At 44.6% G+C, this 26741-nt stretch overlaps 1 protein-coding gene across 1 annotated transcript in view; it reads left to right on the top strand.

Moving 5' to 3' along the window:
• The window catches only part of LOC145360085 (immunoglobulin superfamily member 21-like), a 299512-nt gene extending 294019 nt beyond the window's left edge, over nucleotides 1-5493 (top strand). Inside the window, exons 8-10 of the mRNA XM_080215033.1 lie at nucleotides 1706-1898; nucleotides 2353-2391; nucleotides 5103-5493. Of these exons, the coding sequence (XP_080071159.1) occupies nucleotides 1706-1898; nucleotides 2353-2391; nucleotides 5103-5176 (306 nt within the window). The 3' untranslated portion in view covers nucleotides 5177-5493. The remainder of the gene's footprint in view (nucleotides 1-1705; nucleotides 1899-2352; nucleotides 2392-5102) is intronic.
• Nucleotides 5494-26741: the final 21248 nt, after the last annotated feature.

The following is a 26741-nucleotide window of genomic DNA, read 5'->3' as shown; positions in this document are numbered from 1 at the left end:
GCCATGCTAAGAAATTGCCCCTTAGTGTCCAGGGTGGCAGAGGTTAGAGGGATTAGTGAGTATAATATGTACGGATATGGGCATAGGGCCTGGGTGGGATTGTGTTCTGTGCAGACTCGATGGGCTGAAGGGCCTCTTTCTGCACTGTAGGGTTCTATGATCTATGGTCTTCTACATTTCCCTTGGTCTGTCAGCAGTGTTGGAGTGTGCCACAGGGAGAGCATTAAAGTCCAGCGGTGCATGGTCCAAGAAGCCAAACTCAAAGTTGCCTCTTTTGCCCAAATCCAATTTCCCTTTTGGAGTGAGCTACATGGCGACAGTTCTCTTTCACCTACCCTAACTTCAGATGTAAGCAATTCAGGGGAAGGAGACCATCAGTGTGAACTGAGGGAGGGTGACTGATACCAGCAGGGACTAGGAGAGATAGCATGGGTGAGGGATGTATCACCAAAAACTGACGGGCGAGAGGGTTACATTGCCAGTGTGAGCTGGTTGGGGTTGAGAGTGTTGGCGTGAACTGAGGGGAGAAGAATGCTAGCATAAATGGAGGGGCAGGAGGGTTGGTGGGAGGGAATGCTTCGGAAAGCTGGAGGAGGGAGTGAGGACTATTGAATTGGAGGGAGATGGTTGAATGGTACTTCCCTGTTTTGTGTAGAATAGTTACACATTAAGCAGGATACTTAATCACAAAGCCAACAAACGTAAGGATGTGATTGCACTGGAGGGGGTGCAGTGGTGATTCACCAGGGTGCTGCCCGGGATGAAAAGACGCTGGATAGGCTTGGGTTGTTTTCGTTGGGACAGAGAAGACTGAAGGCTGAACTAATTGAGATGTACAAGATTATGAGGGGCATGGACAGGGGAAATAGGGACCAACTGTTCCCCTGAAGAACAGATTTCCTTCCCTAAAGAACGTTAGTGAACCAGATGGGTTTATCCGATGATCAACAATGGTTTTGTCATTACCAGTTGATTCATAATTCCAGATATTTCTTTTATTGAATTCAAATTCCATCATCTGTCATGAACCCAAGTACCTGGAGGAATAGTTGAGTTTCTGGATTAATAGTCCAGCGATAATACCACTATGCTATCACCTCCCCTGCTTAATGGCAAAATGGGAAAGAACAACAACCCAACCCAACAGCACCTTCTTAATGTTGGACATTAAAGTGGGGACAACACGGTGGTACAGCGGTTAGCACTGCTGCCTTACAGCGCCAGGTTCGATTCCTGGCTTAGGTCACTGTGTAGAGTCTGTATGTTCCCTTCTTGTCTGTGTGGACTTCCTCTGGGTGGCTCCGGTTTCCTCCTGCAGTCTGAAAGATGTGCCAGTTCAGTGCACTGACCAGAACAGGTGTCAGAGTGTGGCGACTAGGGGATTTTCACGGTAACTTCATTACAGTGTTAATGTAAGCCTATTTGTGACGCTAATAAATAAACTTAAAGTTGCGGAACCTAGCTGGAATATCACTCACTTTACGACAAACAGGAGGATAGGGGACACACTCTGCCAATATGGAACCAGCTTCCAGTGTAGTGAAATTCTGCTTTATGCAATGGTCACCACTATACCCCCATTCCCCACACTCCTCCATTCCTGTGCCCACTCCCCAACTTCCTTGGAAGATTTAAGCTTCAGCAACATTGTACCTCAGGAATTTAAGGACAACTTGACCATCTGCCGTACTTGTTGCCTTCACAGAATGAAGTTTTCCCAGAACCTCTCTTCACATGGACCAGAGTGGGTGGACGTCTATTGGATGGAAGCGTTGAGTATGATGGTAAAGAGCTGGTGTTGGAGAGAGTGCCCGCAGAGCTCAATGGGTCCATGTACCGTTGTACCACCCAGAACCCTCTGGGTTCAACAGACACTCACGCCAGACTCATCATTTTTGGTAAGTTGCAAACATATTCTCAGTTACAGTTGGATGTAACAGCGTCTTATCTTTGCTCCTCCTCTTCTGGAGGCAATGATTCTGTCAGGTGTCTAACCCAAGCAGCTCAATGCTTGTGCATAAATTGGCAGAGTGTCCAGTCAGTGTCTCCGCCAAGCACTGTCCTTGTTCTCACCCAACATCCAAGTGAGGGCATTTTTCAGAAAGGGTCACTATGGGAGCAAGAAACCCGGTTAACATCTCTCCTACCCACCCTCGGGGCTGCTAGGGCAATTTGTAAAAGCCCAGCCCCTTGAACAATGAATGGAGTTCAGACCAAGCCTTAGATTTGGTGCCCTCCTCACCATGAAACTGTCCACTCTTGCATCACTCCATTTATTGGCCCTTTAAGGATACCACCCATTTGGCAATATGCATCTTTCCTTCTTATTTACTTTGCATTTTCACCTTTCAGAAAATCCAAGCATTCCTAAAGGCACTGATGATAAAAATGGTGAGTAGATATGTTTTTTTAAAAATTATTTTCATTTCAGTATCAGCAGTGGCTGAGTGGCAGGTTAAGTGGTTGGTAGGATGGATGGAGGAATGGATGGAGAATTTGATATTCAGACTGATCCTTTCAGTGATGAAGGGCAGACACAAAGCGGGGGAGCTCTGCAGGAGGGAGAACTGAGCTAGAGACTGTGGAGTGAAGCCTTTTCTGATCCAAAGTCCAAAATGCAAAACGTGGAGACCAGAAAGAGGTGACCAGCTGTTCCAGGGTACAGTAAGAAGTCTCACAACACCAGGTTAAAGTCTGACAGGTTTATTTGGTATCATGAGCTTTCGGAGTGCTGTTCCTTCATCAGATGATCAGGTGATCCGATACCACCTGATGAAGGAGCGGCGCTCCAAAAGCTTGTGATACCAAATAAACCTGTTGGACTTTAACCTGGAGTTGTGAGACTTCTTACTGTGCCCGCCCCAGTCCAACACTGGCATCTCCACATCACAGGTATTCTTGGGAGCAGTGTTCGACAACACTTTAACATTCAGGGTGGGAGGGGTGACTCTTGATCCCACCCTGGCCTCAGTGCTAAATATCACAGCCAGAGATATGATTAATCATTCTTATTGGCTTGGACAGCTTGTAACAAATGCAGAGATACAATTTTTTAAAATTGGGCATCGCTGTCTGGCCAGCATATATTGTCCACTCCTAGTTGCCCTTAAGAAAGTGGTGGTGAGCTGCCTTCTTGAATCGCTGCAGTCCACGTGCTGTGGGTTGATCCACAATGCCGTTAGGAAGGGAATTCCAGGAATTTGGCTCAGCGACTGCGAAGGAACGCCAATATATTTCCAAGTCAGGATGTGAGAGGCTTGAAGAGGAACCTTCAGATGGTGGCATTCCCATGTATCTGTTGTCCTTGTCCTTCCAGATGAAAGTGGTCATGGGTTTGGGAGATGCTGTCTGAATAAACATGGAGAGTTCCTGCTGTACATCTTGTAGATGGTACACACAACAGCTACTGAGCAGTGGTGGTAGAGGATGCAGATGTGGTGCCAATAAAGTGGTGCTGCTTTGTCCTGGGTGGTGCCAAGCTTCTTGAGTGTTGTTGGACCCATCCAGGCAAGTGGGAATATTCCATCACGCTCCTGACTTGTGCCCTGTAGGTGGTGGATAGGCTTTGGGGAGTCAGGAGGTGAATTACTCGCCACAGTATTCCTAGTATCTGATCAACTCTTGTCGCCACTGTGTTGATGTGGTGAGTCCAATTGACCCTCTGACAGAGTATCTTATCCAGGTCCTCTCCCCCGCCCTATCCCTGTAACCCCACACATTTACCATGGCTAATCCGTCTAACCTACAGTGCTTTGGACACTAAGGAACAATTTAGCACCTAACGTCCACATCTTTCGACTGTGGGAGGAAACCGGAGCGTCCAGAGGAAACCCGTGCTGACACAGAGAGAACGTGCAGACTACACACTGTTACTCCAGGTCCCTGGGGCTGTGAGGCAGCAGTGCTAACCACTGTGCCAGGAATGCCTGTGACAGTTTGTATTCCACAAATATCCCCCTTGATATCAGTCTTCTTCAAACCAGTCCTTTCACACCTGTCTAGAGAAGACTGTCAAAAAATAAACCCTCTTCCCCCTTTGTGATTAGCACTGCTGCCTCACAGTGCCAGGGAGCTGAGTTCGGTTCTGGCCTTGGGTCAATGTGTTAAGTTTGCACATTTTCCCTGTGTCTGCATAGATTTTCTCTCGATGCCACTTTCAGATCAGCCATGATCTTATTGAATGGCGGGGCAGGCTCAAAGGGCTAGATGGCCTACTCCTGCTCCTATTTCTTATGTTCTTATGCCCTGATTTCCTCCCACAGTCCAAAGATGATAGAATCATAGAATCACTACAATGCAGAAGGAGACCATTCAGCCCATTGACTCTGCACCGACCACAATCCCAGACAGAACCCCTTATCCTCATAACCCAGTGTATTTACCCTGCTAGTCCGCCTGACACTAAGTGCCAATTTAACATGGCCAATCAACCTAATTTATACATCTTTGGACTGTGGGAGGAAACCGGAGCACCTGGAGGAAACCCACGCAGACACGGGGAGAAAATGCAGACTCCATACAGACAGTGACTCAAACTGGGAATTGAACCCAGGTCCCTGGCTCTGTGGGCAACAGAGTTAACCACTGTGCCACCGTGCCACCCCCCCCCACTCCCCCACCCCCCGTAGAAATCACATAGATGTGCAGGTTAGGTGGATTGGACACGCTTAATTGCCCCTTAGTGTCCAAAGGTGTATAGGTTAGGGAGATTAGTGGGGTAAAGACATGGAGTTACAGGGGTAGTTGGGGGTGGTGGTGGGCTTGGGTAAGATGCTCTGTCGGAGAGTCGGTGCAGACTCAAATGGCCTCCTTGTGCACTGTAGGGATGCCATGGTTCAATGAATATAAGTTAGACAGCATTATGTCCATTTCAGATCCTCCTGTTTTGTTTGGAGCAATCCCGAGGGTGGCCGCTTGGGGTTTGATGGAAATAGCTGAAGTAAATAAGATTTGAGTTATCTCAGTAAGAAATGAAAATCAAAGCAAGGTCAGGCGGTGTTCTTTATTAAAGCTGCGTACGGTTGTCAATTTATTTTATCCACGCTGCCTGGCCATCTAATAATGCAATAAACCAAGAAAATGAATTTTGATTCTGATTTCAGGTGCATCATCATGCAACAAAAGTGTCAGACTCGCCCTAGCGATGATCCTAGCAGTCATATTGGATTTAACGTGAAAGATTGTCAAGGAGCTGAGGGGGAAGTTATCCATCCTGCCACTGCACAGCATCAAATATTTTTATTTTAATGTTTTTCTTTATCTAATTCTGGATGTTCCACTTCCTGTAGGGTTTTCTCTCTTGAAAGGTGTCTCATTGCTTCATGTGTTCCTGAATAAAGGTCCCATCTGTTTAAAAGATGCTCTGTTCCTGTCCATCTTCTGTGGCAAGTCTCCTGTAATACACAGCAGTGCACTTACATTCAAACTTTGCCCTTAACACAGGGCATCAGGATATTTGAAAGGAAGGGGTGAGCAAAAAGCAGCCAGACAATGGCGAAGTGTCATGGGCATACAGGAATTAGGAACTAGGAGCAGCAGTTGGCAAATTCAGCCCTTCGAGCCTGCTCCACCATTCAATCAAATCGTGGCTGATCTCTCCCTGGTCTCAAATCCACCTCCCCACCTGTTCTCCATAACCCCCTTTTTAATATCAGAAATATATCATCTCCTTCTTGAAACCATTCAATGATTCAGACTCCACAGTGCTATGGGGCAGCGGGTTCCACAAATTCACCCCCCTCGGCGAGAAGTAGTTCCTCCTCATCCCAGTTTTAAATCTACTGCCTCTCAACCCATACCTGTGACCTCTTGTTCTAGATTGCCCCACAAGGGGTAACATTTGGTCTACATTTATTTTATCAATCCCTTTTAAATTTTATATACCTCGATCCGATTCCATCTTATCCTTCTAAACTCATAGAATTATAGAATCCCTACAGTGCAAAAGGAGGCCATTTGGCCCATCGAGCCTGCAGCAAGCACAATCTCATTCAGGCCCTATCCCCGTGACCCCACATATTTACCCTGCTAATCCCCTTTACAATAAGGGGCAATTTAACATGGCCAATCAACCTAACCCACACATCTCTGGAGTGTGGAAGGAAACCAGGACATCTTGAGGAAACCCAGTCAGATACAGGGAGAATGTACAGTTTCCACATAGACAGTGACCCAAGGCCAGGATTGAACCTGCGTCCCTCGTGCTGTAAAGCAGCGCTGCTAACCACTGTGCCACCAAGCAAGTATAAGCCCAAACTGCTTAATCTCTCCTCCTGAGTCAACAGTTTCATCCCTGGAATCAGGATGGATTTATCCATCCCATATCCACACAATCTCCAAACAGAAGGAGAAATGAATCTGTGGCCAATTCAGAGACAACTCAAGAAACATTTGTCCAAGCCTCAGAGGAGGCCACGTCTTTTCACTCCTCTCAGCCACATTGAATGAGCAACTTGTCTGCATTGCCAGAAATGTCCTCTTAAGAATTTATCAAGATCTCGTTTAAAGGAATGTAGGATAATATTCCAAAGCACAGTAAAGAGAAGCAGGCTCCATTCATAAGTGATGGACTTGGATTCCAAAGGAATGTTCAATAGGCAAGTTTTGAGAAGATACCAAAAGCAGAGAGAAACATGGAAACTGGGAGCAGGAGTAGGCTATTCAGCCCTTCGAGCCTGCTCTGCAACTCCATATGATCCTAGCTGATCCTCTATCTCAATGTTATATTGCTGCTTTCTTTCCATACCCTTTGTTACCACGGTGGCCCAGTGGTTAGCACTGCTGCTTCACAGCACCACGTTCAATTCTGGCCTCGAGTGTGGAGTTTGCATGTCCTCCCCGTGTCTGTGTGGGTTTCCTCCGAGCCCTCTGGTTTCCCCCCACAGCCCAAAGATTAGTTGGATTGGCCACGCTAAATTGTCTCTTAGTGTCAGGGAAATTAGTAGGGTAAATATGTGGGTTTAGGAGGTAGAGCCTGGGTGGGATTGTTTGGTGCAGGCTCGATGGGCCAAATGTATTGGATGTGATTCCAATATTTCCAACCCACTGTAGGAATTCAATGAGCTAGATTTTCAGAGAGAGAAGGTAGGAAGCGAAGGGATTTTGCAACTCTCATACATAAGGGGAGAAAACGTGTCCTGATGTATGTGAGTCTATCACACGCTAAATGATTCACGGCAGTTTCGTCTGGTTGGTATTTCTGAAATAAATGCTCAAAAGTTACAGAAACATTTGATCTCAAGAAAATTGCCAGACAAGTGGCCACTTTAGAATGATTCGCTCTGTGAGTGGCACTAATTGTGAGATCACCTCTTTAAACTTAATTAAATCATTTTGTAAAACTACATTTGTGTATGAAAGGATGAGAGCGCGTGTGTTGTGTCATAGCTGTCAAGTGTCCCAGATTGACTTTGCAAATATGTTTCGCACTAATGTGCCTAGTATAAAATTCCTCGATGCCTGTTACCCACAAAGGAATTTGTATTCCTGTGTAACTCAAATAGCCAACCAGTGTGTTCATGCCCATTATCACCTCGTGCTATTTATCATACACACTGCTTGGATTTCTTCTTTTTAGCATTGTATCACTGAATTAACAAATGATACGCTTGTCAAATGATGTTTTCAATTTCCACGCCACACACTTCAATGGACTGACTGGCTTCCTCCTGTGACCTTGTGGTCTAGCGGTGAACCGCAAGCCTAAAGCAAGGTTCTGGGGCTGATGGAGAGGGGATTCCTTGGATAGAGATGGTAGGTTGTTAAATTCATTCTGTGACAGGCATGGATGAGTTGGAAAATTTGACTTACTCTTGTGGCCTAGGTCACTGAGCTGGTAAACTGCAAAGGCAGATCAATTCTCTGGTTCAAATCCCATCAAAGTAGATATTTGAATTCTGAAATACCTCCCGCCCCATATTGTTATCATACTCTGACACCAGAGCAGCAGAGATTACTGTTTCACAGGAGCAGGAAATCTAGTTAAAAATACCCCTTTCTGGCTCAGGAGATCATAGGGTCACTGCAACCAGCCCCTTGGACAGCTTAGAATCATAGAATGCTTACAGTGCAGAAGGAGGCTATTTGTCCTATCGAGCCTACACCGACCACAATCCCAGGCCCTATCCCAATAACCCATGTATCACCCTGGTAATTCCATGACACTAAGGGGCAATTTTAGCACGGCCAACCAAACTAACCCACACATCTTTGGAGTGTGGGAGGAAACTGGAGCACTCAGAGGAAACCCACACAGGCACGGAAGAAATGTGCAAACTCCACACAGAGGCCAGAATTGAATCCAGGTCCTGGCGCTGTGAGACATCAGTCTTATGTTCATATGGGTAAGTTTTTATGTTCTTATGGGTAAGTGGAACTGAGCCACTATCAGATCAGCCATGATCTTATTGAATGGCGGGGCAGTCTCGAGGGGCTAGATGGCCTACTCCTGCTCCTATTTCTTGTGTTCTTATGTTCTAAGCACTGTGCCACCGTACCGCCTTGGTGTGAACCCAGAAGGTACAAGGGTCTTAGTTGCTCAGTTCACTATGATAGACCATTCCTTGAGTCTTTAGGACATTGGAAGATCTAATTGCTTAAAGCGTTGGGAAATATACCTTTTGTTGCCATTTCGGTTGGCTAGTTTTACACTTTATCAGATAGGTGTTGATTAAATAACGATAAGCGATTTGCTGGAAAGTGGGGTTAGTATAGATTTAGGCCAGAATTTTACCCATTTGACCTTTTCTGCACTGTATGATTCTATGATGTTGTGGTCCCTTTGATTTCATATGTAACCATGGACAAAGTGTCATTCCTCTAACAATTTGTTGTTCAATCAACACCACGAAGATGAACTATGCTGTTGTTATCACATTGATATTTGTGGGAGTTTCCTGTGTGCAAATTGACTGTGCTGCTTCCATCAGTGACTACATTTCAAAACAAATTCATTGGCTGTAAAGCACTTTGCAAGGTCCAGTGGTTGTGAAAAATGCTATATAAATATAAGTCTTCTATTTCATTCCCCCCCGCCCCCAACCTTCCCCCTGTTTGCGAAGGTTTCTATGTCAGGTTGAGGTGTTGAACAGTGCGCTGGAAACCTCTGACCTCATCCGTGGCTGGGGTTCTCTGGTGCTGCTGCAGTGAATAAAGTTTTGGCTGAGCACCAAATTCTCCATACTCGCTGGTGGCAGGGCAGGGACAGACGAGATCGGAGGATCCTGCCGTGCTGTCCTGAGTACGCAAAAATTTCACATTAAACCAGTGAGAGGAGAATTTGGAGGGGATTTGCTCTAAACTGTTAATAGTTTTATGCTGTATAGTATTACTTTCAAATGTTATATTGTGATGATACTATGCCTTTAAGAAGTGTATTTTGATCATGTTCTTATGAAGGATTTGTTGTAGTAGTTCTACGCACTCTGAACCATTTAGTCTGGATCCAGCAGCACTATTATTACTGCAGCAGTATAATTGCTTGTTTTAATCTGGACTAATGCAAGATTGTTATTTTTGAGATTTCCCCTGGGGTTTTCCAGAGTAGGACTTGATTACATTGATGACAGGTAGGGTCATATGCCTCAGTGGAGCTAGGCTTACACAAAGAATCCCAGCCTAGTTGCTGTTTAAATGCTGTTGGTGTTGAGAGAGAGCAGTGTCTCTCTTTTCCCCTTTCTGAAGTTGGAAACTGGGATCTGCCAGGAGATGAGTATCTTTCTCAGATTCTGCTGTATGAGTGTTTCTTTCTCTGAGAGCTGCTGTTTGAGGATATATCCTTCTCAGGAAACTGCTGTCTGGATCTCTGTCCAGAGGTGTTAAAAGGCTGGAAATCTAGCATTACATGGGCATACTTTTTTTGTGCTAACTAATTCTGAAGAAGGGAAAATGTCAATGGAGATATTGCTTTAAATTGGAACAATAGCAATAGCTAACTCTTAAAAATTATATTTTGTCATTTTAAGTATTTTAATTGGCAAACATTATGCTATATTCTAACTGTGTTCTTAAATAAAGTTTGTTTTCGTAAAAGCTTCCTAGTGGGTCACTTGCATCATACCTGAAACAAGACACCTAATGCCAAAATAAAGTTGGGATCTAGGCTAACTGCATAATACACCTTGGAGTTTCTGATCTGGGCCCAAACAATATTATGATGCCTAATTGAAATTAGTATTCTTTAAAATGGTTACCAAGAGGACTACTGTGACCTGGTGTCGTGTGAATCTAGTTGGGAAGTTCCTGGTTGGTTTAAACATCTGCCCAGCACTAGCTCAGATCAAGTTTTGGGTCAAGCCCAAGGTTAGCTTCTTGTCTGTTGGGATCTAGTGAGTCCCTTTTGTGGGGACCATAAATTGGATTCAATTTGAATTTGAATTGTTTTTTGGAGCAAACAAGGAGATGGATCAAAGGCTTACCCTGTTAACTCTGCGCATCGGTTTTGCAACAATGACATTTTAAATCCAACAGAAACAACATCACCGGCATGTCAGCTACGACTCTTACCAATTTTTACAGATGCTTTAGAAAGCTTCCTTTCCGGATATATCACAGCTTGGTATGGCTCCTGCTCTGCCCAGAACCGTAAGAAACTACAAAGGGTTGTGAACATTGCCCAGTTCATCACACAAACCAGCTTCCCATCTGTCTGCACTTCCCATTGCCCTGGAAAAGCAGCCAGCATAATCAAAGACCCCATGCATATTCTCTCTTCCACTTTCTTGTGTCAGGAAAAAGAGACAGAAGTCTGAGATCACATACCAATCGACTCAAGAACAGCTTCTTCCCAACTGCCATCAGACCTTTGAATGAACCTATCTTATATTAAGTTGATCTTTCTCTATACCTTAGCTATGATTGTAACACTACATTCTGCACTGTCTCTTTTCCTTCTCTATGAACGGTATGCTTTGTCTGTATAGCGCGCAAGAAACAATACTTTTCACTGTATACTAATGCATGTGACAATAATAAATCAAATCAAAAAGAAGAGTATTGAGCTTGATTCCCTCAAGCTCAAGGTTGCTAAGTTCGACGAACAGCAAGAGACAGTCAGTCACACATGGACAAGTTAGAAGATAGAATTCTCCTTCTCTGAAGCAGAATCCACGCACTGTTTCAGAAGTGAATTTGATCGTTGTTTGAGAAAAGGGAAACAGTGTTTGTGAATGAAGCATGCAGGAAATTGGGGATGCGGAGAGGTGTTTCCATTCTGCCCCTAGCTTGGCCAGAAATCCCAAAAATGGAATTTCCATCGCAGTTCTGGTGAAATTGCAAGAACAATTCATTGGAAGTCATAGGCTTGTGGAACATTTGTGAACAAAATTGAGTCGGATGGGTCAGATGGCCTGTGTGCCACAACACACTATATCACAGAACCACACGGTACCCACAGTGCAGGAGGAGTTCATTCTGCCCATCGACTTTGTACTGCCAACAATCCCACCCAGACACTATCCCCATAACCCCACGTATTTACCCTGCTCATCCCCATGACAATTTAGCATGGCCAATCAACCTAACCCACACATCTTTGGACTGTGGGAGGAAACTAGAGCACCTGGAGGAAATCCACACAGACATGGGGAGAACATGCAAACTCCACATAGACAGTTACGCGCAGCTAGAATCGAACCTGGGACCCTGGCACAGTGCTAATCACTGTGCCAACATACCGCGCTTAGTCATGGTTATAGGTTTCCTGATTGACACTTTAATTGATTTCCCAACTTGATCCCCTTGTCACCTCTCCACAGGCTCCGGCATCTCAGCCTTATGGCTTTGCAGCTTGTGTCAGCTTGGAGACGTCTGGCTATTTGACCATGGGGGCATCACAGCAATGCCGTTTCTCACCTAATGTCCATACATGCGCTTTGCAGTACAAGCCACAGGATAGCAATGGGTTCATTTATTTATCTTTGCATTAAGCCAAGGAAGACACTGACTGAAACTACCCTAACCAAGCAGACAGTCTTACCGTTAACCTAGTTCAGTACCATCCCAGTGTGCCATTATCTAATAATGGGAGATCCTTTAATCGGCAATATTTTGAAGTATTTCTGCAATCGATTTTTCCCTTTGTTTGTCCACCACAATTACTTATAAGCCACTTTCCAATTTTTCACTCTTCATTGCTTTTAATCTGGTTGGATAATTTATACTATTAGAAAAATTGTACATGTCCATCATAAAGCTTTGCTGATGTTCATACTGAATTTCAATGTGATACATAACAATTACCTTGCAATTCCAAGCGTAATGCACTGTCCAATTTTATGGACATATTAATATTTCAGAAAGAGGTGATTATAAGTTCATGCAGAGTTTGTATGCCTTGGTATTAATTATATTCTACTGATTTGTGCCACAATTTAATAAAAATCAAGTTTTGCCTTCCAACGCCGTGGCCAAGCGTTTGAGGTCCCGTCGCTGTCGTGCCTGATGCAAGCAGGAGTACAAAATCGATCGGAGCCAGTGTCCTGGGACGGGACACTCCCATTTTATTCCCAAGGTGCAAGCAATATGGCGGAAAAAGGCACCAATGGGGCCTGCGGCTTCAACGCCACTTTTAGGGGCGCCACGGTGACACAGTGGTTAGCACAGCTGCCTCACAGCGCCAGAGACCCGGGTTCAATTCCCAGCTTGGTCACTCTCTGTGTGGAGTTTGCATGTTCTTCCCATGTCTGCATGGGTTTCGTCCGGATGCTGCGGTTTCCTTTCACAGTCAGGAGGATGTGCTGGATGGATACATTGACCTGAAACAAAACCAGAGTGTGGCAACTAGGGGAATTTCACAGTACCTTCATTGCAGTGTTAATGTAAGCCTTAATTGTGACTAATAAATAAACTTAAAAAAAAGTTTCACCCATCCACTGCGACACTCAGCAGAAAAATGAACAAATTGCACCTTTTTTAAAGTTTATTCATGGTGTCATTGGCTGGGCCAGCATTTATTGCCCACCCCAGTTGCCCTTGAATTGAGTGGCTTAAAGACCAAAGAACAAAGAAAATTACAGCACAGGAACAAGTCCTTCAGAACTCCAAGCCTGCACCGACCATGCTGCCTGACTGAACTAAAACTCCCTACTTTTCTGGGAACTTTATCCCTCTTTCTCATCCTATTCATGTATTTGTCAAGATGCCCCTTAAAAGTCACTATCGTATCTGCTTCCACCACTTCCCCCACCAGCGAGTTCCACCCTCTGTGTAAGAAACCTGTCTCGTACATCTCCTTTAAACCTATGCCCCCGAGTAACCGACTCTTCCACCCTGGGAAAAAGCTTCTGACTATCCATTCTGTCCATGCCCCTCATAATCTTGTAGACTTCTATCAGGTCGCCCCTCAACCTCCGTCGCTCCAGTGAGAACGAGAGTTTGCTGGGCCATTTGAGAGTCAGCCACATTGCTGTGGCTCTGGAGCCACATGTAGGCCAGATCAAGCAGATTTCCTTCCCTAAAGGACATTAGTGAACTTTGCCCCTCATCTGAATGGACGCTAAATTGCAATTATGTTTTACCTGGGTTTCTTCTGCGCCTTTTTCTTGTCTTCAGTAAACAACATTAAAAATATTCATGTTGAAGAATTGAGGGGTTGATGGTTGGATTTATTGATCTCAGCAATGAATTCTTCCACCAGGTAGGCCCTGCCGCAGTCATGGCCAGTTACCCTGACAACAATAAAAGCCAAATCAGGCATCTACTTGCCTGCCCTGGGAGCTCCCAATCCTGTAGGGAACATGTCCCCTCTCCGAGAGCTGCTGTGAACAATCAGAGCTCTTCAGTACAGCAGCATCCCTAGAAGTGGTGGCCACGGCCATCCCCGGGAGGACGGAGATGGAACTCTGCAACAAAGGTACTGATTATCAGGATCAGTTGGACAAGCCGAGATGGGGGGGTCAGTTTAAAAGACAGGGAGGGGGGATGGTCTTCCTGCGAGGATGGCCCTTGCACCAGAGGGTTCCTGCATTGGCATAGGGTATCTGAGCAGGAGGCACTTAACCTCCTGTCAGGTGTGTCCCAACCTCCGACCTACATGGCATGTCCCCTACTCTCCAGCCACTGGTATTCTACCAGCAGTGATGGGATGAGGTTTTCTATAAGTGGCCAGTTTATTTAATTCTCTCAGGGGATGTGGGCTGGTTAGGCCAAGATTTGTTGCCCAAACCGAAATGCCCTTCATAGGTAGTGGTGACCTGATACCTTAAACCACTGCAGTCCAAGTGGGTGGCACAGTGGCAGTGTTTAGCACTGCTACCCCACAGCATCAGGGAGCTGGCTTCAATTTTAGTCTCAGCTGATTGTGTGGAGTTTGCACATTCTCCCCATGTCTGCGTGGGTCCCCTCTGTGGGGTCTGGTTTCCTCCCAAACACAGTAAAAAGTCTGACAACACCAGGTTTTAGTCTAACCGATTTATTTGATAATAGACTCACAAGCTTTCGGGTTAGTCCCTTCGTCAGGTGATGGTTGGATTTATTGATCTCAGCAATGGATTCTTCCACCAGGTAGGCCCTGCCGCAGTCATGGTCAGGTGACGAAGGGACTAACCCGAAAGCTTGTGAGTCTATTATCAAATAAATCGGTTGGACTAAAACCTGGTGTTGTCAGACTTTTTACTGTGTTTACGCCAGTCCAACGCCGGCATTCCCACATCATTCCTCCCAAACTCCATTGTTTCCAGAGGAGAAGTTGGAGTGGAGACTGATTACAAAAAGCTTGAAGGTAAAAGGGATATTTTACCTTACTTTTTTTGGAGGTTTTTTTTAAACTGGGAGTGCAAAACAGGAAGTAGACCCCAGTGACCCCTGGGAAGGTTTTTTTTTCCTTTAAAAGGAGCTTGCCTTAGAGGATTCAACCTCATTGTTTCCAGAGGAGAAGTTGGAGTGGAGACTCATTACAAAAAACTCAAAGGTGAAAGAAATTTTTACCTTAATTTTTTTTGAAGTTTTTTTTAAAACTGGGAGTGTGAAACAGGAAGTAGGCCCCAGTGGCCCCTGGGAAGGTTTTTTTCCCAATAAATTTGAACAGAGAGCATTCCATCACACTCCTGCTTGTGCCCTTGTAGACAATGGGCAGGCTTTGGGGAGTCAGGAGTCACTGGGGAACCACTAAGCTTTGGTGAACAAATTGTCACTTTAAGGTTAAAATCTCTTTATTTATTAGTCACAAGTAGGCTTCCATTAACACTGCAATGAAGTTACTGTGAAAATCTCCTGTTCGGGTACACTGAGGGAGAATTTAGCACAGATAACACACCTAACCAGCATGTCTTTTGGGACCGTGGGAGGAAACTGGAACACCCAGAGGAAACCCACGCAGACACGGAGAGAACATGCAGACTTCGCATAGACAGTGACCCCAAGCTGGGAATCGAACCCGAGCACCTGGCGCTGTGAGACAACAGTGCTAACCACTGTGCCACCATGCCACCCCTGTGTCATGTGCTAGCGCCGTTGACACCATCTTCAATCATTTGGTGGCAACTTCCACATTCTAATCAGTTCATGGTGAAGGAAGATTCTCTGGAAGGCTCCAACTGGACACTTCAACTGATCTCAGTTAGAATGAGCATCATTGACCCTTCCTGACTGGACTGAATTGGGTGGAGTCAGGAGGTCAATCAATTCTCCAATCCACATCTCCCACCTTCATTAAACACTCCGTCCTACGTCTGTCACCATCACCCAGTCTGCTCCCAGGAAGCTTTAGATCATAAGATCGTAAGACTATAAGACACAGAAGCATAATTAGGCCATTCGATCCATCGAGTCTGCTCCACCATTCAATCATGGCTGATATTTTCCTCATACCCATTCTCCTGCCTTTTCCCTGAAACCCTTGATCCCCTTATTCATCAAAAACCTATCTATTTCTGACTTAAAGACACTCAATGATCTGGCCTCCACAGCCTTCTGCAGTAAAGATATTCACCACTGTCTGGCAGAAGAAATTCCTCCTCATCTCTGTTTTAAAGGATTGTCCTTTTTTAGCCTGACATTGTGCCCTCTGGTTCTAATTTTTCCTATTGGTGGAAACATCTTCTCCATGTCCACTCTATCCAGGCCTCACGGTATTCTGTAAGTTTCCATAAGATCCCCCGTCATCCTTCTAAACTCCAATGGGTAGAGACCCAGAGTCCTCAACTGTTCCTCATACAACAAGCTCACCATTCCAGGGATCATGCTTGTGAACCTCCTCTGGACCCTTTCCAAGGGCAGCACATCCTTCCTTAGATACGGGGCCCAAAACTGCTCACAGTACTCCAAATGGCATCTGACCAGAGCCTTATGCCGCCTCAGAAGCACATCCTTCAAGTACTGCCCCATGTATGAATCTGTAAGAATATAAATATGTTTTATATTCTTCCAACACAGAACAGGGGCAGAACAGCTAATGCTGGCAGAGGTGTCTTTAAACAGTTGCACTGCAAATTCTACCTTTCAATCACAATGCACAGATAACTTTAAATAATGAATTCTGGGGCTGATGAGAGTTTGCTGCAAGGACAGACACATTGAGGTTTTTAAATAAATAAATCGCTTAATAAAATATGGAGGTAAGAGGTTTGTTGGGTTAAGGGCAGGCATTTCAAAACAAAGCTTTTGTTCACAGCAGGGGTGGGCATCAAAGAAGTGGATTACTGCAGTGTGAAACACTGGCATCTAGAAAGAAGGAGACAATGAAAGAAAATTAATATTGAAAGATGAATTTCTCACTCTGAAGCATGACTATCTTCAAGGCCAAGAAATATGAATGGATTTGGATAAGCAATGCTTACAAATCCCATTTGATCTCTGCACTATAGTTTGAGACGGGAGGCTTAATACAAATTCCTCTCCTACTTGGGATTCTCAGATGAACTTTCATCTCCCTCTAGTTCCTATTTTAATGGCACAAATTGAGGTTAATGGGGTCTGATCTTACACTTGAAGATAAGAGGTGAATATTGTTTAATCTGCAGCATAGAGGTGTCTGGGGGCCCTCAGGCGTAAGTCAGGTTCCACAGGTAATAGGGAAGGCAAAGGGGATAAGGTATGAAAATGTGAATCCAGATCCATAGCAATGTGGTGACAATTATATGGCCCAGCAAGCCACTGGGGCAATAAAAGCTGGTTCAGCAGCAGTGTCCATATCCCACAAATGAACGAAACTTTGGGGAAGTGTTGCTGTTGCCACTTTTGTGTGCTTTACTGAAGCTCTGCCCATTATAATCACAACCTTCTCCGGCCCGATTTTTCACTTGTTTGACTGACTCGCCCTCACTTGCTATTGATCCATCTCACACCCTGCTCACTCGCCTTGTTCAACTGAGCAACCCTGGTGATGGTCCCCTCAGTACGCTGTCCCACTCACTGCATTGACAGGTTACATTCTGCAATCTTACCATGAGAGATCTGGCTGTTAGCCAGTTCTTTCTTTGAGCACTAGCTCTGCACCATACCTTCAAAGCTTTTCTGCACATTCAGCACGTTACATTCTCAATGCTCTCCAATGCTGCTGCACGGTGGCACAGTGGTTAGCGCTGCTGTCTCACAGCTCCAGGGACCCGGGTTCAATTCCGGCCTTGGGTCACTGCCTGTACAGAGTCTGAACAATCTCCCCTGCATAGGTTTCCACCAGTTGCTCCGGTTTCCTCCCACACTCCAAAGATGTGCGGGTTAGATAGCCATGCTAAATTGCCCCTTGGTGTCCCGGGATGTGTAGTTTTGAGGGTTTAGCAGGGTAAATGTGGGTCCCTGGTGCTGTGAGACAGCAGTGCTTTGCTTTTAAGCAGAACGCATGCACACATACACACACATGTGCATGTGTACGCACACACACGCACACACACCCTGGGGTCTGGGGTGGGGTTGTTGTCGTTGATGCAGACCTGATGGGCTGAATGGCCTCCTTCTGCAATGTAGGGTTTCTCTGATTCTGTGATTCATTGCCAGCTGGCCAAAATACTGAGGGACATCTTATGCCATGTAGCATGATCTAAAACTGTTCACAACGTTGTTCGTATCTGTACTTAACCTTGCTGTCAGGTTGAGCAGCAAGTTGTTCTGAGGAAATCGATGCTGTACACCATGTCATGTATGTTAATATGACATGAAGACACCAATCATTCATAATGGATTGGATAATTACATTCTGGGCTCACTTCTTGAGAGCAGACACATGGGAAAATATTTACAAAGCTGTAAAGCTTGAATTCACCAGCAGCAGAGATATATGTGTGTGGGTATGTGTGTGTGCGTGAGTGTGTGTGGGTGTGTGCACGTGTGTGTGCGTACACATGCGAATATGTGTGTATGTGTGTGCATGCATTCTGCTTAAAAGCAAAGCACTGCTGTCTCACAGCACCAGGGACCCAGATTTGATTCCCAGCCTGGGTCACTGTCTGTGTGGAGTTTGCACATTCTCCCTGTGTCAGTGTGGGTTTCCTCCGGGTGCTCCAGGTTCCTCTCATAGTCCGAAAAGACATGCTGGTTAGGTGCATTGGCCGTGCTAAATTATCCCTCAGTGTACCCAAACAGAGTGCGGAGGCTGGGGGCTTTTCACAGTAACTTCATTGCAGTGTTAATGTAAGCATCCTTGTAGCAATAATAAATAAATTAAACTTTCACAAGTAAAATTACACTGAATTGCATGATGTCATGTTGCCATCCCTTAAAGGCACATTACAGCAGGAAGTACATTGAATTCTCTAAGTTTTTGTTCTGCAAGTAGATTGAATAATGTTGGCAACATCATTTCACCCTCCTCCTCAGTTGAAACATGTCTGATGTCCATCTTCTAGCCCGGTGCTTGCTATTTGGTCCCAAGGATCTGAAAAAATCTCACATCTTTACTGTCAATGTCACATTTCGGCAGCATGTCTATTAACTTTCAACGTGAAACATGATCAAATATTTTTTCATAGTTTATGAAGGATAAATTTGTTTACTTTTAGATATTCACTGAAGATTGTTGTCAGGTTAAATATTCCCTCCCTCGTTTCTACTCCAGGTCTAAATCCAACCGTCCTTTCACCTATTTCTGCTTCAGGAATGTTCTTATTTCTTTCTATGTTGATTTTCAAGATCGGATTAATGAGTTGATGCATTGAGCTTATTGTTCTCAATTGAATGCACATCTTTGCTTTAGATTTATTCGTAACTTAAGTAATGAATGTCTCAAGTCGCTTGGAATGTATCCTTTACAATATCACGGTGGCACAGTGGTTAGCACTACTTCACAGCGCCAGGGACCCGGGTTCGATTCCCACCTTGGGTCACTGTCTGTGCAGAGTCTGCATGTTCTCCCTGTGTCTGCATGGGTTTCCTCCAGGTGCTCTGCTTTTCTCCCCATGCTGGTTAGGTGCTTTGGTAATGCTAAATTCTCCCTCACCAAACAGGCACCACAGTGTTGCGACTAGGGGATTTTCAGAATAACTCTATTGCAGCTTTAATGCCAACCTTACTTGTAACTAATAAACAAACTTTACTTTCACTTTATGTAAGCCTACTTGTGACACTGATAAATAAACTCAACTAAACTAATATTTGATCACAAACTTATGTTATCACTTCTAACGCTGTTTCTTCAGGGGCTTTCAGATGTTCTGTTGTATCTTCATCTACGCCTGGAGCTTTTCCTGAATTTGTCAATTTCAAAGCGTTTTTTACCTTTGATATCCTGATGTTTGGTTCTTCATTTGCTTTGATATCTTGAGGGCTCCCTCAATTTGGATTATTGTACAATTCACTTAAATATTCTGTCCATCTATTTGCTACTGCACCCTTTTATTATCTTTGTCTTTTACGCAACCGCTATCTCTTGTTATCTCTTTCTATCAACCTGCTAACGAGTTTCATCTTCTAGCGCATAACTCCCATTTTGTGATTTCTTCCCAGCTTTAATACTTCATCACACATCTCGTTATACCGTTACTCTTTGGCCCACCTACATGCATTCTTCATTTCCTTTTCACCTTTGTATTATTCAGGGATGTTTCATAGAACATAGAACAGTACAGCACAGTACAGGCCCTTCGGCCCTCGATGTTGTGCCCAGCTTTGTCCGAAACCAAGATCAAGCTATCCCACTCCCTATCATTCTGGTGTGCTCCATGTGCCTATCCAATAACCGCTTGAAAGTTCCTAAAGTGTCCAACTCCACTATCACAGAATGCAGTCCATTCCACAACCCAACCGCTCTAAGAATCTACCTTGGACATCCTTGCTATATCTCCCACCATGAACCTTATAGTTATGCCCCCTAGTAACAGCTACATCCACCCAATGAAATAGTCTCTGCACGTCCACTCTATCTATTCCCCTCATCATTTTAGAAACCTCTAAGTCGCCTCTCATCCTCCTCCGCTCTAAAGAGAAAAGCCCCAGCTCCCTCAACCTTTCCTCATAAGACCTACCCTCCAAACCAGGCAGCATCCTGGTTAATCTCCTCTGCACTCTCTCCAATGCTTCCACACCCTTCTTATAGTGAAGTGACCAGAACTGCACACAATATTCCAAATGTGGTCTCACCAATGTCCTGCATAGTTGCAGCATAACCCCACGGCTCTTAAACTCAAACCCCTGTTAATGAACGCTAACATACTATAAACTGCCTTCACGGCTCTATCCACTTGAGTAGCAACCTTCAGAGATCTGTAGATATGAACCCCAAGATCTCTGTTCCTCCACATTCCACAGAACCCTGCTGTTGACCCTGTAATCCGCACTCAAATTTGTCCTACCAAAATGAAATACCTCGCACTTATCAGGGTTAAACTCCATCTGCCATTTTTTGGCCCAGCTCTGCATCCTATCAATGTTCCTTTGCAGCCTACAACAGCCCTCCACCTCATCCACTACGCCACCAAACTTGGTATCTTAGCAAATTTACTGATCCATCCTTCAGCCCCCTCCTCCAAGTCATTGAAAGAAATCACAAATAGTAGAGGATCCAGCACTGATCCCTGTGGTACACCGCTGACAACTGGTCTCCAGTCTGAAAATTTTCCATCCACCACCACCCTCTGTCTTCTGTGAGATAGCCAGTTACTTATCCAATCAGCCAATTTCCCTCTATCCCACACCTCCTTACTTTTTTCATGAGCCGACCATGGGGAACCTTATCAAACGCCTTACTAAAATCCATGTATATGACATCAACTGCTCTACCTTCGTCCACACACTTAGGTACCTCCTCAAAGAATTCAATCAAATTTGTAATGCAAGACTTACCCTTCACAAATGTGTGTTGACTTCCGAATGGTCATAAATCCTGTCCCTCAGGACCTTTTCCATTAACTTACCAACTACAGAAGTAAGACTAACTGGCCTATAATTATCAGGGTCATTCCTATTTCCTTTCTTGAAGAGAGGAACAACATTCGCCACTCTCCAGTCCTCTGGCACTATCCTCGTGGACAGTGATGACCCAAAGATAAAAGCCAAAGGCTCTGCAACCTCATCCCTTGCCTCCCAAAGAATCCTAGGATATATCTCATCTGGCCCAGGTGATTTATTGACCCTCAAGTTTTTCAAAATTGCTAATACATCTTCCCTCAGAACATCTACCTCCTTCAGCCTATCAGCCTGTATCACACTCTCATCCTTAAAAACATGGCCCCTCTCCTTGGTGAGCACGAAGAAAAGTATTCATTCAATGTCTCACCTATCTCTTCTGACTCCATGCACAAGTTCCCACTGCTATCCTTGACCGGCTCTAACCTCACCCTGGTCATTCTTTTATTTCCACAAAGGAGTTAAAAGCCTTGGGGTTTTCCTTTATCCGACCCACCAAGGACTTCTCGTGCCCCCTCCCAGCTCTCCTAAACCCTTTTTTTAGCTCATTCCTTGCTGACTTGTAACCTTCAAGTGACCCAGCCGAACCTTGTTTTCTCATCCTCACATAGGCTTTCTTTTTCCTCTTGACAAGACATTCAACCTCTTTTGTGAACTATGGTTCCCTCACTCAGCCATTTCCTCCCTGCCTGACAGGGACGTACCTATCAAGGGCACGTAGTATTTTGTTCGTGAACAAGCTCCACTTTTCATTTGTGCCCATACCTGACGGTTTTTGTTCCCATTTTACGCTCCCTAATTCTTGCCTAATCGCATCAAAATTATCCCTGCCCCAATTTTAAACCTTGTCCTGCCGTATGGCCCTATCCCTCTCCATTGCAGTAATGAAGGACACCGAATTATGGTCACTATCACCAAAGTGCTCTCCCATAAACAAATCTAACACTTGGCCCAGTTCACTACCCATTTCTTTTTCTTCCTCATCCTATCATCATTACCAGAATCTTACCTGTCAACAATTCCTTGACTTTCTCTTTCCCGCTGTGTTAATTTGCCTTTGCCGCGTGTCGCATTCTCTCTTTCATGTTTTACCACTCGCCTTTCATTTCTGGTTCTGAGACCTCTGCATGTTCTGCTTCCTCGGTCTTCAGACATTTCTACTTGTTTTTTCACTTTAAGACTGAGTGCCCCTTTGATGATCTCATCCTCCAACATGTCAAGGTCTAAACAGTCGCACATCTTTTCTGATATTTTCAGTTCCATCTGAATTTTTACCACAAGGAGACAAGATTGTATCTGTGCCGAGATACAGATGAATGTTCTGTATACTGATTCTAAAATGCTGCTTTAACGTCACTTGATCTACTTGATTCCTGTACACAATGCCCCGGCTTCTCCACGTGTACATTCTTCATCTTTGACCCTTAAAGAAGGTGTTTGCCACCATCAGGTCATTTTCTCGACAAAAGTCTCTCACCTTTTTCATTTCTCTATCTAAGGCCATGTTGACTGAGATGCATTCCTGATGTTTCTTCACCGCTTTTAATGTTTATGTCACCCGTTAAATGAATACCTCAGCTGATATGGTTTGATCAAAACACATCAGGATATCACCATAAAATGCCTCTATTACCTGCTCACTGCAACCTTGTGTCAGAATATAAACTTGTATGATAACCAGGTCAAAAGGCTTTCCTCAGACCATAATCATCTTCACTCTTTCTGAGATTGGCCAGTAATCTCGAACTGATCTCTTGTATCTTTTGCTTATTAAGATTCTTACTCCATTCCTATGCCTCTCGTCACTTCCCTAGAAGTTTAAAGTTTATTTATTAGTGTCACAAGAAGGCTTACACTCACATTACAATGAAGTTACTGAGAAAATCCCCTTTTGACAGTCACCTAGGACTCGCCACACTCCAGCTCCTGTTCAGGTACACCGAGGGAGAATTTAGCATGGCCAATGCACCTAACCAGCATATCTTTCGGGACTGTGGGAGGAAACCGGAGCACCCAGAGGAAACTGACACAGACACAGAGAAAATGTGCAAGCTCCGCATAGACAGTGACCCAAACCGGGAATCGAACCCAGGTCCCTGGCCTTGTGAGGCAGAGTGCTAACCACTGTGCCACCTGAAGTAACACACATAAGAACATAAGAAATAGGAGCAGGAGTAGGCCATCTAGCCCTTCGAGCCTGTCCCGCCATTCAATAAGATCATGGCTGATCTGAAGTGGATCAGTTCCACTTTCCCGCCTGCTCCCCATAACTCTTATCTATCAGAAATCTATCTACCCGTGACTTAAACATATTCAACGAGGTAGCCTCCACCACTTCAATGGGCAGAGAAATTATTCATCTTTTCCATCTGACCAGAATCTAACCAACTTCTGAAAAGCCTAAGAAGTAAATACAATGTCTATCCATTACCTGTAGGAAATTATCAAGCCTTCCTGTCTGATATAAAGTCCTTAGCTGTAATTTTCCCAAAATTGCACAGAGTGTTGAATCAGTTGAGAAAAGCTATATGAAACACACTGGTTTTTCCATTGCCTTTTCTTGCCTGGTTTACCAGCACTCTGTGCAGTTTCAAAGTGCTGGCGAGGACCATACAGCCAATGGGTGCCCCCATCTCAAAGTAATGTTAAAGGACCCCCTCTCCCACCATGAACATCGGGATCTCTAGTGGACATAGAGAACACCATCAATCCTCAGCCACCATGGGACACTGGAAGATCAGGGTTTCCCTCTCACCAGGCAAGTATCAGGGTGACCCAACCTCCTGCACCCCCCATAACCCCACTGGCACCCTCCCTCACAGGCTCTGCTCCCCCACCCCTAATGCAGACACCAGCCCCACCCCACCATCCACTGGACCCACCCCATAAATAAGGGAACTCACCCAACAAGGCTATACAGAGGACCTGCCCTTAACAATGCTAACCAGCATTTTTTCCACACAGCCCCAGCCATACAGCAAAGCATCCCTTCATCTCAAATACACCTGAAATCATCTGGAATGTAATTTTTCCTTTGCCAAGATGGCACTGCCAGGGTGCTGGGGAACAGTGCAAGAGCACTGGCCTACCATAACCCTCACCAATCAGGGGCTATACTCATCATTGTATCACTGGTGTGATCATCACGGCTGTTTTTTTTGTTTTTGAAAACCAGCAGGACTCCCACCAGCATGACATCACACCAGCAGAGGGGGAAAAATATTATATATTTAAGTGGCTGCATGATTGCTTTAAGTGCCAGTGATATGATTTGATGATGATGTGATTGAGATATTTCACAGGTTCCTGTTTTAGTGAGATTTCCTATTCTGTACAGGCAACATCTCCTACAATAAGCCTGTGTTGTTATTTAATCTGGCCAGAACTATTTGGTTGTTCATGCCAGCGGGTTTCTCTGCTGAATGAAGAGAGGTTTGGCAGAGTGCCAAATTCTCCGTCCTCGCTCGCCGCAGGGCATGAATGGCTGAAGTATTCCAGCCCACAATGCACAAACCACAGCTTTCTCTTTTTGTTTAAAAATCACAACCCCTAAAATAGTTAAGACCTTACAAAAAGAAAATTGGCGACGAGTCAGGATTTTGTTTCATTAAAAAAAATCAAACAAAGATCCTAAGCTGAAGAAAAGCATTGTAGGCTTTTGAGTATTAGAAGGCTAGGGAAAATCAACAGCAGGATTGAAGATTGAAGATAGGTACACCAAATAAAAAAAACAGGGGGAAAATAAGTGTTTCTTACAGGGGGAAAAAACATCAGGTAGGCTCCTCAAAACTGTAGGGTGTGTACACGAGTTACAATTTGTAGCGGCAGAACAGAAGATTATGCAGTTAAAAAAGCCCTCTGTGTGAGATGGGGCTTTTCTGACCAGAGAAGATGTTATCATGTTTTCTGATCAGCCCGAAGATGTGTAGATTAGGTTGATTGGTCATAATAAATTGACCCTAGTGTCAGGGGTATTAGCAGGATAAATGTGTGCAGTTACAGGAATAGAGCCTGGGTGGGATTGTGGTCGATACAGACTCAATGGGCCAAATGGCCTCCTTCTGTACTGAAGGGTTCTACTCTATTCTAAGGTGGAGATTCCAAGGAGCATCTGCCATATTTGAAAATAAGGAATGGTTTGCTGTATAGCTAAGGCCATTTAAAAAGTGCCTCAAGTCCCCAGACTCTAGGAGCTTTTTTTCATTCATATGTGGGACATGGGCATTGTTGGCTGGGCCAATATTTATTGTCCATCTCTAGTTGTCCTTGTTCAGAGGGCATTTCAGAGTCAACCACACTGCTGTGGCCCTGGAGCCACAGATAGGCCAGACCAGGTAAGCATGGCAGATTTCCTTCCCTAAACAGCATTCATGAACCAGATGGGTTTTTCTGACAATTGACAATGGTTTCATGGTCATCAGTAGATTCCTAATTCCAGATTTTTTTTTTAATTGAATTCAACCATGGTTATTTTCCCTCCTAATTAAATAAACATTGACAATATCCAGGGAGTTGCTGGCCCATCTCCTATGCATCTTCCTTCATGGTAAATTGAGATTTCAAATTACTAACATGGCTGTATGTAGCTTATTTCTGAGCCATTTCCCTCCCACCTCTTGTGCTTCTTGCTATAAAATGCACAGATTTAAACTCTTCATTTTCTGTTATTATGGGAATTTCTCTCTTTAATCTTTTACCCGCTGTCCTTAGAAAGAAAACTGTGGCAGCTCCAACAATTTGTGTTTCCATTTTTTGTTCCTATCCTGCCGCGAACGTGCAGACTGTTGTGTAGGAACATTCCCCTCAACACTGGCCACTCTCCAGTATCTTTCCCCAAAATGGCACCTTGCTGTGTGCACGTGGACAATCAATGCTGGAGGGCTATTTGATCAAGGATGATATCTGAACTGAACTGGATCCAGTCCATGTCTCACATCTAACAATGTAACTAGGGGCTGGATTTTACTGTTCTTTAGTGGGGTGAGAGAAGATGCTGAAAGGTGCGCACATTCCCAGCCCTGCAGACTTTGCACACTCAATGAAGCAATGGGCAGCTAATCAGTAGCCACCTAGCAAGAAGGACACCAATTATAGTTGCAAAGAAAGCTTGCTTCCTGAGCACAAACCATCTGCCCTAACTCCCTCCCAACTCAAGGCCAGTTTCTAATGCCTGTCTTCAGATTTTCAAAATAGTCAGCTCTTGTGACTTTGAGTGAATAAAAAACATGACATAGCGAGTGAATTTTTGCCTTAGCTAAATTCGCAGAGGAATATGAATCACATCCTCGTGTGAATACATAACTTGCAGGAGTTTTGTTTTATTCCTATGTGGGACATGAGCATTGTTGGCTAGGCCAACATTTATCGCCCATCTCTAGTTGTCCTTGTTCAGAGGGCATTTCAGAGTCAACCACACTGCTGTGGCTCTGGAGCCACAGATAGGCCAGACCACGTAAGCATGGCAGGTTACA

The sequence above is a fragment of the Carcharhinus amblyrhynchos genome, chromosome 30, assembly GCF_965287045.1.
Source record: "Carcharhinus amblyrhynchos chromosome 30, sCarAmb.v2.hapA, whole genome shotgun sequence".
Lineage (NCBI taxonomy): Eukaryota > Metazoa > Chordata > Chondrichthyes > Carcharhiniformes > Carcharhinidae > Carcharhinus > Carcharhinus amblyrhynchos.
Note: the sequence above shows the minus strand (reverse complement) of the source record. Positions and strands in the feature narration are given on the sequence as shown.